At 37.6% G+C, this 12560-nt stretch overlaps 4 protein-coding genes across 5 annotated transcripts; 1 reads left to right on the top strand and 3 right to left on the bottom strand.

The window, feature by feature from the left end:
* The first annotated feature begins 779 nt into the window (after positions 1-779).
* Positions 780-2048, top strand: LOC18606275 (Heavy metal transport/detoxification superfamily protein). Its single transcript, XM_018117274.2, has 3 exons — positions 780-1016; positions 1442-1523; positions 1763-2048. Exons 1-3 carry the CDS (start codon positions 960-962, stop codon positions 1948-1950), a joined length of 327 nt encoding a protein of 108 aa, XP_017972763.2. The 5' UTR covers positions 780-959; the 3' UTR covers positions 1951-2048.
* A 752-nt stretch (positions 2049-2800) lies between these two features.
* On the bottom strand, positions 2801-6413 carry LOC18606274 (putative 57 kDa heat shock protein). Of its 2 annotated transcripts, XM_007039798.3 has the most exons (7): positions 5896-6413; positions 4557-5769; positions 4058-4426; positions 3947-3961; positions 3772-3789; positions 3638-3649; positions 2801-3348 (listed from the first exon to the last, which is right to left on the bottom strand). In XM_007039798.3, the coding sequence occupies exons 2-7, from the start codon at positions 4600-4602 to the stop codon at positions 3026-3028; spliced, it is 783 nt and encodes a 260-aa protein (XP_007039860.2). In that variant the 5' UTR covers positions 4603-5769; positions 5896-6413; the 3' UTR covers positions 2801-3025. The 2 variants fall into 2 exon arrangements, with proteins under 2 accessions (XP_007039860.2, XP_088660527.1); XM_088804401.1 differs by lacking the exon at positions 3638-3649.
* A 131-nt stretch (positions 6414-6544) lies between these two features.
* On the bottom strand, positions 6545-8637 carry LOC18606272 (heat shock 22 kDa protein, mitochondrial). The gene is made up of 3 exons (XM_007039796.3): positions 8499-8637; positions 7794-8387; positions 6545-7194 (listed from the first exon to the last, which is right to left on the bottom strand). The coding sequence occupies exons 2-3, from the start codon at positions 8023-8025 to the stop codon at positions 6782-6784; spliced, it is 645 nt and encodes a 214-aa protein (XP_007039858.3). The 5' UTR covers positions 8026-8387; positions 8499-8637; the 3' UTR covers positions 6545-6781.
* LOC18606271 (vesicle-associated protein 1-2-like) lies at positions 8541-12280 on the bottom strand. The gene is made up of 8 exons (XM_018117681.2): positions 11829-12280; positions 11658-11728; positions 11312-11393; positions 11108-11223; positions 10854-11018; positions 10706-10756; positions 9484-9561; positions 8541-8902 (listed from the first exon to the last, which is right to left on the bottom strand). Exons 1-8 carry the CDS (start codon positions 11878-11880, stop codon positions 8792-8794), a joined length of 726 nt encoding a protein of 241 aa, XP_017973170.2. The 5' UTR covers positions 11881-12280; the 3' UTR covers positions 8541-8791.
* Between the last annotated feature and the right edge of the window lie 280 nt (positions 12281-12560).

Below are 12560 nucleotides of genomic sequence, written 5' to 3'. Positions count from 1 at the left end.
TTAGATTGAATTCAAGCCTCCATCAAGATGCACGAAATCTGAACTGGTGATTAGATGATGATATGTATGTCCTTTGACTTTATATCTAGTAGCTTGCAAGCATGAGCAAAGTGTAATATATATCTAGGTGTATTTGCCAAAATAATATCAGAATGGGTTCCATTCTATACCGAAAGTTAGTTGAACGAGCCCTCTCAATACTGACCAGATCCAATAACAAAGATTCAAGTCTTAATATCTTTATTTATTCTGTTGTTTATATTAAAATTGGGATAAGCCTTGGTCCCCATCTCCCTGTTCCTGGTGCAAAGCTAAAGACAAAGTCGTCCAGTAAGCTTTCAGAATTCCTGTATTGGAGTGTTCTGCTTACTGCCCAATAGATTAAAGTATCATTTTGTCCATTCCCCTTTTTTAACTTTTGGGCTGTACAATTAGATCAACAAATTTAACTAATTGTAGTCCAGAGTTTAATCTTATCTGTCACAGCAAAACAAAGGCTTTAATGTGTTTCTTCTTTTCTTTTTGTAATTATATACAACTGCATAAATGTAGGGAAGAATTAGAGTGAGTGTTGATGAGAACATGAAGGCCACAATCGTACAAGTTTGGTGGCCATAACATGCCAAATCTGCCAAGCCAAGTCGCTTAAGAAAAACGATATGCTCCTGCCAAGAAATTCGAATTAGAGTTTTAGGGGTAGAGTAGTTAAACTTCCATGAAGAAGAGTGTCTGGAAATATTATCTCAAATCATAATGCTGACGGGGCTGAAGTTGAACTCATTTTCTTAATACCAACTTCATATTTTTATAATACTTGCATCCATCAGTTTCTTCTGAAGCTAAATACAAGTCGTAAAAATTGTAAGAAAGACTTGGTAGAGGAGCGTTCATTGGCATTGGTAAAGGGGAATGAGCAAATCATCATCAGTTTAAAGAAGCAGAGCACAGCATTGGTTGTAATGGTTGCATCAAATAAGCACAGTCTGTTGCATTACGAGGATCTGACGCTCCCTTCGGTAGGTTTTCTGGCTCACCTCTCTTCATAGAAAGTTCGTAGCCATGGATTTCTCGCTCACCTTCATCATTCCCCACATTTTTAGTTTCTTGTTATCTTGCTTACGTTATTTCTCTATTTTTTGGAACGATATTTTTGGTTTTCTTGATTTTGATTAATTTAGGCAGATTTCTGCAACCTGATGCTTCATCCATAATTATGATGCTTCTAAACTGAAATTTTATATCAAAGACCTTCCTCCTAACAGCCTCTGTAAAAGAACATGAAAATGGCTGATTGCCATATGGGATTGGCCCAAATTCCAAAACGTGTACATTCAAAGGTTTACTCTTTTAATCCCCACTTAGATTGCAAAAGGTGTGAATTGCAAATGCAGCAATCACTGTTTAATTCAATTATTCAGAGATTACATTGTTTAATATTCAGTTTCAGGTCATAGTGATGACTGCAAACATGGGCTGTGCTCAATGTCGAAAGAAAGTCTCCCAAGTTCTATCTAAAATGACTGGTAGGAACTTTGATGGTAAACTTCATGTCGTATCATTCTAAGCTACTCCCCTGAAATTGGATAAGTCCCAAAATATTTTCAAAACCCCTCAAGTCAAACTGTGGACAATTGGTTTCAATAGAATAGTAATTTCTTTTCTCATCCTTCACCCATCGTATTCTAATTTAGAGTAACAAACTCAGTCATATGATTCATTTGCTTTGATGAGTAACGGAAATTAAATTTTTTATAATTTTCAGGATTGAGAGAGTACACAGTAGATGTAAGCAATAAGCAAGTGATTGTGAAGGCAGATTTTGGGTTTCGTTGGAATGTGAAAGACCATCTTTCCAAGAGTGAGAAGAGAAAGGATTGGCGTTCACTGCAGCTATTCAAATCTTGTTTCGGCCCAATTTGTTATAGTAGTAAACAAGTAGTAGCCGATTGAGGCTGTCAAGCTAAAATTCTTTTTATGTTGTCACGTGTTTGGGGACTGAGCATTATTGTATGATCAATGTTTAAGGTACATGGTGTAATTCCTTTGCATCTTATTTCCATTTTTATCATTTCCAATCGCTTCAGGTTTCAGATCTTTCCCTTTTTCTGTAGATGAAAACCCTCTAAACTCTTGGCCAAGAACATGATAACTCCGAGTTGCCTCGAGATTCAAAACCCAAGGTGCTTTCATTCATGCATCAGGCAAAGACTTAAAAAGTATAAACCGAATCATAGATGATTATTTTACAGAGAAATGGACACAACCATAAGTATGGATATCAAGTACATTGAGGAAGTCAAAGGAACAGAAACGCTAATTCCTTCCATTATATCCAAAAGAAAAAGGAGGGAACACATTAACCTCATATCACACTTTAAAAACCACGTTAATGATTTTTAACGAGAAAAGAAACAGTCAATAATACGTACTTATTGACCTTTTCTCTTGGATAATTAATTAGCGATGCATTGGGCCCCTGGTTCTCATCCCAAGCGGAGCAGCAAGGACCCAAAATATGTAAAGCCCAAGATCAGCAGTCCTTCTATTTCCAGCTTGTACGAGTGCCACAATCTCACCGACTACTCTTCATTATGTTTGAGTTGAGGCGAAAAATTTTGAATTGATTAAAATCATTTCGTATAATTAAATTGTGAAATTATAGCAAAATGGTACGGCATGATCATCATGTATTTCACAAAGCAACGTAGATATGAACAAAATTCGATAATGTTGTCACGGCAAATTATTGGAGGAGTTTAATTTGTATACATCATTTAAACTATTTCTACTGCACACAATCTAAACTTATCAACATAAAATCGATACTGCATGATCATCAAATGTGAAATATGTCCCACATCACAAAAAGCAATAGAAAATTAAATTCTGTGTTCAAGGCCAAATTTAATGCAAAAACCATAGAATTTTAAGTAAATTCCAGAAAAGAGATTGAACCTAATTATAAGGTAGTCAAAAAGGTTACCATATGCTATCTAAAGGCCAGAAATTAATTCTGAAAAGTAGATTAAATTGGTGGGATGATAATGCGGAGAACTCCATCCTTCATAGTGTAGTCGAGTTTGGAAGGCATAATCCTCTTGGTGGGGAGGACGGGAACGATGCTGCCAAGGTAGGTTCGACCACTCTCGTCGTGCTCGGAAACCTTGTAGCCAGTGCCTATGAAGCGGATCTCACCATCCTTGAAAAAAGCATTAGCATCTTCCGGGGAAACCCCTGGCATGTCCACCCTCGCAAATAAACCACCCTTCTTGCTCGCCTTGCCTTCAAAGGCGCCTCTGTGTCCTCGCACAACAAAAGGGTTTAGCTCTATCACCGGGCCTGTTCCACCTGCAAAAACATTGAAACCAATATACGTCAAACGATAAAAGGAAATTAAGCAGAAAAGGTATTAAGAAAAATTTTGCTCTAGGAAGTCTCTGAATCATAAGCTGGAAAGAGCTAAACAAGCTGGTATGAATGAAGTAGCAGAAACAATGAGAAAACTTGCAAATAATTCCATCTTTTACGAACAAGAAACGGATTATTAAATGTTACAGGATCATTGAATAAAACCCACAAAAAAGAAGACCAGTCTCGAAAAGAAAACAAAGGAAAAGGAGAGGAATGAATGAAATACCTTGGGGTCCAGCTGTAAGAAAACATCAACAAAATGAAATGTTAGAAAACCTACATACCATTACAAAAGAAAAACATCGAAGGATGAAATAAGGAAAAGCAGAAAAGAAAAGGAAAGAAATGTGATTTAGAGACCTGCAGATCGAGATGCAGCTGCAAAACAAGAACAATTGTAACTCAGCAAGTGTTCAAAAAAACCCAAAAAATGGGGGAAAAAAATGCAAAAAGGAAAAGAAAACAAAACAAAACCGTGATAAGCGAGAAGCTTGCAAGAATACAGTAACACATAGAAAGACTGATGATTCCGTACCTTCTTGAAGTATAGCTGTGAAAAAACACCAAGAAACCCAAATATTAGCCAACAGTTAAAAAGGGGAAAAAAAAAAAGCAACTAAGAAAAACATGGTGAAAATAGATATACTTGAAGGTACGCTTGGTCTCTCAGCAGAACATGCGGCATCCCCCTGGGTCTTCTTAACCTTTGAAAGAACCATTCTGAGCACACCATCTTTCATTGTAGCATTAATCCTAGAGATCTCACAGCAATTGCAAATAAGACCCGTGATGCCAAAATAGGTACGGCTACCTTGCTCATGCTCGCTGTCTTTTGGTGCTTCTCCACTAAAGAAGACTACCTTCTTCTGAGGATCAGTAAAGCATGAAACACCATTGCTTGCAACCCCAGGCAAATCAACCCTCACGTACAAATCTTGGTTCTCCAGTACCTTGAACTCAATGAACCCTTTTGGCCCACTGTTTTGAAACTGGTTGTTCTTTGCATAATACCCTTCTGTTTTACACCAAAAACAAGAAACAATGCAATATATAGTTACACAAGAAAGAATAAAATCAGAATTGACTAAAAACAAAAAAGGGCAAAGCATTGCATGAAAATGGAAACTGGAATTCTTAAAGATGACCTTCAGTGTGAGGTGTATAACAGAGAATGACTTCTGGTGCTGCCATTGAGACTTTGAAATGTAAATGGAGAAAGGTCAAGAGGGTTTATCTTTTCTTCTTTTTGCTAGTAGTATTAGGGTTTTAGGAGATTTTGTCACTTTTGCTGTGACAGTGAGGTTTTTGTCAAGAGATGTTACATGAGAGAGGGTTAAAACCAGAATGGAGAAAGAGACGGATAAAAAGGTGAACTGAAACGTGTCACCTCAGGGTTGGTATCCCTTGGAAATTGGTTTTACGACAGCTGGAGCCTGGAATCTGTGAACCGATGTTGGCAGGCTCACGATCCTTAATCTACGAGCTCTGCTCCAACGTCTGATGAGATGATGATCACTCTGGATCCTTGTTGTGCTGTGATTCATGAAGGCCTTAGAAGCATTACAAACTAGCATGAGGAGCATTCTCGCGTGACACACCAGATTTCATTAATTGGTCTATTAACAAATTAATATTAATTAAGGTCATTTATCCATTTTAACAAGTTAATATTAATGTAGAATCTGTTCTTTTGTGTAAATATTTATGTAGTATTTAGACTTCAGACTCATTTGTTTCGATTCTCAATTCTTTCTTTAGCAAATAGCAGGAAAAAAAAACTTATGACTGTTTCTTCATATCCTACTATTCTCTACGTGACGATTTTCAGACTGAATGGATTGTCACCAAATTCTGGATTCAGATGTCAAAAAGCATTGCCCTTCTAGTCTTTTTGCAAATGCCAATGGTGATCATTAACTGTGATTGAAGCCCTAACCAGGTCTGCCATAGATAATTTCTAAGCAATAGTTAGTAGAAACAGCGTATCTGGATCATTAACAAAATCACTTATCAAGCCTGATCTGATTTTTAGCCTTCTTCCTCCCTTCTGACTCTTTCTTTGGGAATTGGGATCAACATCCTGAAAACACCGTTTTGAATACTGGCCTCGATTTTGCTCAAGTCAAAGTAACTAGAGCAAACATCGATGCGTCAGCTGCTCTCATACTCCGATTTCTTTCTATCTTCTCCGTTTATAAAAACCCTGTCATCGTCCTTCCAAATTAAGCTGAACCTCGCTTTTACTGATCCCCGCCATGTCAACCCTCACGAACAATCCTTCCTCAACTTTCTTGGCTTGGTACGTTCCTTTTGGTCCTTCTAGTTGCCATGGATGCTCCACTGTTTGATCAGATGCGCCTTCAAAAGCAAAACCCAGTAAGAGGAATGAACAATTAAAAAGGAAAAACAAAAGAAAACCCATGAAAGATTGATAAAGAAAAAGTTACAGAGAAGGAATCATGATGATGATGATGAGGACATTACCATGGCCAATGTTGAATTCAACAGTGCAGTTCATTGAGCCCCCATAGGTGTTGATAGAGCAGAGTTCTTCATCAGGATCAGACACGGGAATGTTGGAGCTAAACGAACGAACCACGAATGAAGCAGCCATAGAAGGGATGTTGCGATTTACTAGTAGAATTTCAAACAAGGGTGAAGAGATAGTCTCCTCAGGGCCATGGTTGAGGAGCAGCGGCAAATTAGATATTTGGCCTTTAGAAGGGGGTAACTTCTATATGCATTAGGGATCCGTTTGGCAAGTAAGTGGTAGCAATCTGGACAACAGCTTTACAAGTTTTGGGCTAATTGTGAATAAAGAACGACAAAGTCAAACTTTAACGTGGGCAGCGAAAAAATAATGAATTGATCATCCGAAGGCAGAATCTTTTACTTGGCTGACAAGATTGACATGCCATCATACATCGCTCAAGAGTCAAGACTTAACACCCCAGGGCCCAACCAAGCCCCCGGCCTAAACTATTAATGCCCTCATTTTAATTAAAATGGGTTCACCTACTGCATGATATCAAGAATTGAGAGGAGAATTTGAAAGAGTTAATCACCCAAAAAGAGCTACGCTTAGCACTTAGCAGCAGCAGCAGCTGAAAAAGATACCCACGAGAACGAGCTATTTACTTTAGAATCCGATCCTTGCCTTCACTCCTCATAGAAGACACACAAGTTTATTAGTAGTAGAAAAGATGTTTTACGTCATTTTGTTCATCATACAAAACTTACCTTATTCTCATATGTTAACATCATTACGTCTTAAGATTACATTACATATGTTACATTTCAAACTAAACAAGTCTACCCAGTCCTCTCTTCCATTACCTTTACTAAGGAGAAACCTCATAAGTTGTGAATATCACTCAACCGTGACCTGATACACATCCTGCCTCTCCTCCCCTTTCACTTTGGGCACAACCACCTTCAGGACCCCATGTTTCATCTCGGCCTTTATCTCATCAACCTTATACGTACTGGGAGGGAGGTCAAGCCAGCTTGAGTAGCGCCTCCCACTCTCCTGATCATCCTCCGACTGTTTACCGCCTTCTTCTCGGATGATCAGAGTGTTCTGATCCACAGAGATGTTAACGTTCTCCTTGCTAAGGCCTGGCATTTCAATGCGAAGATAGAGAGCATTATTGTCCTCCCTCACGTCCCAGCCTTTCCTTGAGGACACGCTGGGAGATGAGAGGAAAGGGTGGTCTATGAATTGATCCATAAGGTTCAGAACCTGGCTCAGGCTTCTTGTTGGAGAAAACGGATCGAATACGTCTGCACCGCCAAAAAATATCAGCAGATTAGTCTTGCAGAATTAAAAATATCAAACTTCACAATTTAAAAGCATTTCCCCTGCTTTGAATATGAAAATTGAAAGACAAAAAACGACCAAAACCGTTTTAAAGATCCAAGAATCAAGTTATTTCCAACAATTTACATTAAATTGTGCTAAACCTTTTTAAGAATTATATATATATATATATATACATACTAATAAAAACAGAGAAATTTAAGATAACACTTGTAAATTCTATATCAGTGTGCAAAACTGTAAATAAATTCAATGTTTTTGGAGAGCAATTGATCATTCATTTATTATTATCATTATTATTTTCATATAGAGAGTCTATACTCAGAAGAAACGGCCTTCGGAATCTCACCCGAGGGAACAAATTTTCAACTTTTAAAAACGAAAAGAAATCTCACTTACAAATGTAAAGACAGAAACAAAACAGAAAAGAATTCAAGTTCAAGCAATCAAATATCGTATTTCTAAGGTAATAGAGAAAAAAAAAAGAACTTTTTTCACAGAAGTTGTATCACTGTCAACAGACACGAAAGAAAGTGAAACAGGGTACTAAGATAACAACTACCAGAGAAGAAACCGGGAGAGTAGTCGCGGCGGCGAGAGACGGAGCGATCAGAGCGGTGCTCAACGTCGACCGAGCGGTCCTCGTCGTTGAAGTTGGTGACCTGAGTGTTGGTGTTGAAAGAGCGAGACACGGAGGGAGTAGCCGCTGAAACGGTACGTACTGGGGAAAAATTCACCAGCTTTGAAAACAGAGTCGAGACTGGTACTTTTCTTAAGGCAATCGACGATGCCATTTCTTGTAAAACAGTGAAACCTTGCGCTCTCTTACCAGATTTCTTTTGTTTCGGATTTTGATAGTTTCTTTTTCCTTTTTTGAGGATTTGGGTTTTCTTGGTGCTGATATGGGAGAGAAGAAATGGTAGAAATGAAGAAACGTGGAGAACGTAAAAGGAAAGAGGGTGGCAAAGCTGAGCTCCCCAGCGGTGGGAGAATATTCCAGAATGTTGGAGAAATCGGTGTGCTTAATTACTTAGCAATAATTAAAGCTGGTTTAATTTAAGCTTACCTTAAAATTGGAATTGGAATCTCCCCATAACTTTCCCCGATATTAAAATTCGTAACCCAATCAACACATGGCACGACAGCTAAACTGGTACTGCGGTAAAACTGCAAAAGGTTAGAAGTGAACTAATATATGCGGCAAAAATAAGACCAGTTGAGTCCTGATCTTATGTGAACAAAGCTGTGTAACAGTTTCTGGTATTACCATTATCGAGTCTCTCCAATTGAACCACAAAGGAAAGATGGGTTGAAAAAAAGGAAGAAGCTGATCCATTCACTCCTTTTAAGTTAAAAAAAGAATGCATGTTAATAAAAGTGCCACTAGCAACTAAAAATCCACCCTTAAAACAAGTTTTTTTGCTAATTCCACAAAGCTAAACAATTAACAGAAGCACCGGCCCAAGACCATCAATTTTTTCTTCCCTTTTCCTTCACCATACTTCTCCAGACGAAGGAAAGCAGAGGAAAAATATGTGGAAGAGGATAGGACACAGACGCTTATGACTTCTTCATGAGATATCCCATAATTATGCCAAGCAAGCCGATGAAGATGACAAACATGAATGACACACCACCACTGCGTTTGCTGCCTTGGCGCCTCAAGAGTTCCTACACATTGTAGTCTTTATATGTAAGAAGCTTCCAGGGCTCAGAGATTGAAAGAAAAGAATAGACAGCGGGGAGACAAGTAAATCAAAAGCACATACATATCAGTGACAGAAAAAATATTTCTCAGTTTTCTACTGCATCTCATGGGCACCAAGTAAAAGGTAGTCGCTAGAAACAAGATGACATTTGTTTTGTGAAATAGGGGAAGAGTAGTTTTCATGCTGAGGTCTGAGATGTTAAGAGGAAACAAATTTATACACGATTTAAGAAGAAAACAAGGAAAAGAGATTAATGTTGACTCGAAAATTTCAATGACTTAAAAGCAATTATCAGGAGGGGATAAGCCTTCAAAACATAAGGGTTAATGAATTTACTGGCTTGGTCATTTGCAGCAAAAGTAAAGGGCAGGGGAAAATATCTGAATAACCAGGTCAAGCAAAATCCAAAGAGCTCATTATTGTATATATATGCAAGCATCACTTGAGAAAAAACTGAGGAAGGGTAGAACAGATTCTACTACTCTACACGTTATAATAACAATAATTGTAATCCACATGGTAAAGTCAGTCCATCCCCCTCACCAGTTCCTGACGTAGCTTGTTATTTTGTTGAATTGCATTATTTTTTTCCTCGGTCAGCTTTGATATAAGAGCTCTTGCCTGCAATTATAGAAAGTATTATTGAGAGTTATTATACTTGCCACGCATCAATATCACATGCAATGCATGTCAATGATAACAGAGCTGCAGCCCTCACTGCTGCAAAAACCTGGCCGTATATGCACATGAACAAGGGGTAAAGACTAACAGAAGCGTTCAAAGGAAAACAGCAGTTTCCTCCTGAGTGCAAACATAACTTAATTGACACTGAATTTAGTGAAGCCAACTTGCATAGGAGACAAATTTGTCATACATACCTTTCGAGATAGACTCTCCCTTTCCCTAACTTATGGAATATTAGTCTCACCATAAAAATGACAAATCAATAGTAGATGGAGTTGTGAGTACTGTTGTGCAGATTTTTCCTTTTTTAGGTCTTTAAGAAAGACAATAGCAATATAAGGTCAGCACATGATTACTTAGTGGTGGGGTTCTTTTTGGCCATTAATTAAGCTAATCAAGATAAGTTATTCCTAATGCTACATGTAGCAACCTCCGTTAAAAATAAAAAAGTCATCTCACACAAGTTTCCATCATCTTGGCACCATGCAAATGATGACATTCTAAATCTAACAAAACCATGTCAATATTCGATTAATTTTCACTCATCTCATAGATTAGCTATTGTCACATCATCAAACAAGTATAACATGCCAACATCACGCTATGGGCTGGTTGACTTTATGTTGAATCCTACTCCCTCACTCAACCAAAGCAAGCTCAAATGATGTGACTACTTCAACTGGCTCCAGTACACCCAAAAGTCTTGAATAGCTGAACACTCCCCTGATTGATGAGGTACCTATCTTAAGAAAAATGTGGAGCCCTATGGACTAATGAATCACAGCTCTAGACTCACAAACTCAGCAAGATATCTAGTAGCTCTATAGATTTTTGTCTGACCAATTAGAACTAAAATTTTCTAAAGCAATATAATTAGACTCTAAACCATCCTTTTACCCCCAGCATTCAATTAATGGAAGAGCAACTGAGCAAGTGAATGCAGACATCTAACCTGAAAATATGGACCTTACAATGTCCAGACTCCAACCAAAATAAATGATTAATATCAATAGATATTAAACTCAATCATGCATATGCAACAGCACACAGCGAAAAAGAAAATACAGAATTCAAATTTTACCTCAGAAGATTTATCTTGAGATTCAAGCCGTTCAGAAAATGCTCTTGCAGCCTGCATTCAGCAACAAACACTACTATTAGCATTTGAAGCAATAAAGTACAGGGAACAAGAGAAGAAATAACGAAAACACTTGCAGCAAAGTTCTCACATTAGCAAACTCAGCAGCATTTACATGCCCGTTGTCTGAAACAGAGCCTCTTGGTGATGACCCTTCTTCTGACCCTTCTGGAACAGGTGAAGGGGGTTGAGGTGGAGAAACATAAACCACTCTCAACTTGCACTCCTCAACCACATGCCCAGCTTCCTTGTTAAACTAGAAATGAAGATTCCCATAAATCATTACCTGCACATCTTAACCCTCAAAGTAATAGATAATACCAGGTAACATAAATAGTTAGATACCATTTCCGCAGTTATATCCTTCACGGTTGCACCATCATTTACGTTTACACTCTGAAGGAGAAATTTGTCCTTGCATTGCATATCAGGTGGCGCCTCTTTTTGCGCTTGCATGGTAACTAAATCAAAACCAACGATTCCTTTAGCAATTATCCGAAAACCAATAATAAATAAGACATAAACTGGTAGTAAATTGATTTAGTGTACCTATAACATCGCATGTGGATCGAGGCAAGACGATCCCCGTGTTGGGACGAACACAGTACTTCTTTGGATTTGTTGTTTTCACCTGAAAACGAATCAATTAGGCCAAAGAAAATCAAAAATTTCTATTTAAGATTTAAACAGTAAGATTCAATATAATGTATTGCTTTCTTTTCACGTTTAAAATATTTTTGTTAATTCTGCATTCCTGAGTTTACTCTGCAACCAAACACAGCATTACGGCGTCGCATTACCAAAAAGAGCAGGGAAATTATGATAAATCATATATAAAAATTACAAAATAAATATAACAACATTGAATGAAAAATTCGAAATTGATGAAGAATACCTTGAAAGCAACATAATTATCAGTTTTATTCGACAATAGAAGAGAACACGAGATCTGCTTCCTCAGCTCAACTATTTACCAAAACCACAACAACAACAAACAAATCAAAACAAACCCTAGATAAACAGAAACCGCAGATCCGCGACAAAATGGGAAGAGAAAGAAACTTACAAGGAAACTTAAGCTCTAGAGGTTCGATGCTGAGAAGGTCGCCCGTGCTCATTTCGAAGCAATGGCTTTAACGATGTAAAACCGAGGAATCGCTTTCGAAGGATCTGAAGGGTAAGAGGAATGGGTTGGTAGTTTCCCCTTTTGGGAAACGTGCGTTTATTTTTCAAAAACAAGATTTGGGCGGAGAGATCGAGAGGAAAAAAAAAAACCTACAATGATGGCTTTTGGCGTTTCTTTCTGTGCAATTGTAATATTTGTATGTTTTTTAGATTTATTTTCCAAAAGAGAGAGGGAAAGAGGGCAAGTAGTGAACGCGCGAGGAAGAAGAAAGGAATAGTGAACGTGCGTCGCAGAAGAAAAGGATGCCAAAGGAATCTGATCTCTTTCTCTAATCTCTCTCCTCGTTTATGGAATCCGCCCACCCCTGACTCGATTGTGTAAGCAATATAAGAGGGAAAGAAAAGTATTTTTTTTTATAATTAAAGAGAGGAGGTTTGAACTGTTTTAAGTAGAGAAATTATATATTAATTAATAAATTAAATATTTAAGTGTATTTTTTAATATTATTAATTACCTTAATTTTTTAATATTTTTTAACTTTTAGTTTGTAATAAATTATTTTGAGAGTGATTTCCTGCCAATTAACAGCGCTTTACATTTGTGAATTACACAGCCGTTAACATCGTTTTCCATGAACCTAACAGATATCTTAAGAATTAGGCAAGTTGCTTT

This window comes from Theobroma cacao, chromosome 3, assembly GCF_053813885.1.
Source record: "Theobroma cacao isolate CCN51 chromosome 3, ASM5381388v1, whole genome shotgun sequence".
In the NCBI taxonomy this organism is placed as follows: Eukaryota; Viridiplantae; Streptophyta; class Magnoliopsida; order Malvales; family Malvaceae; genus Theobroma; species Theobroma cacao.
Note: the sequence above shows the minus strand (reverse complement) of the source record. Positions and strands in the feature narration are given on the sequence as shown.

Bases quoted from the DNA above. Each gene is read 5' to 3' on its own strand.
- LOC18606275 (XM_018117274.2), top strand. From the start codon at position 960: ATGGTTGCATCAAATAAGCACAGTCTGTTGCATTACGAGGATCTGACG. The intron at 1,017-1,441 runs GTAGGTTTTCTG...TTTAATATTCAG, and splicing joins AGGATCTGACGCTCCCTTCG to TTTCAGGTCATAGTGATGAC. The intron at 1,524-1,762 runs GTAGGAACTTTG...TATAATTTTCAG, and splicing joins AGTTCTATCTAAAATGACTG to GATTGAGAGAGTACACAGTA.
- LOC18606274 (XM_007039798.3), bottom strand. From the start codon at position 4,602: ATGGCAGCACCAGAAGTCATTCTCTGTTATACACCTCACACTGAAG. The intron at 4,427-4,556 runs GTCATCTTTAAG...GGTGTAAAACAG, and splicing joins TTATACACCTCACACTGAAG to AAGGGTATTATGCAAAGAAC.
- LOC18606272 (XM_007039796.3), bottom strand. From the start codon at position 8,025: ATGGCATCGTCGATTGCCTTAAGAAAAGTACCAGTCTCGACTCTGTTT. The intron at 7,195-7,793 runs GTAGTTGTTATC...TTGGCGGTGCAG, and splicing joins CTCTCCCGGTTTCTTCTCTG to ACGTATTCGATCCGTTTTCT.
- LOC18606271 (XM_018117681.2), bottom strand. From the start codon at position 11,880: ATGAGCACGGGCGACCTTCTCAGCATCGAACCTCTAGAGCTTAAGTTT. The intron at 11,729-11,828 runs GTAAGTTTCTTT...TTTGGTAAATAG, and splicing joins TCTAGAGCTTAAGTTTCCTT to TTGAGCTGAGGAAGCAGATC. The intron at 11,019-11,107 runs GTATCTAACTAT...CTTCATTTCTAG, and splicing joins AGGATATAACTGCGGAAATG to TTTAACAAGGAAGCTGGGCA.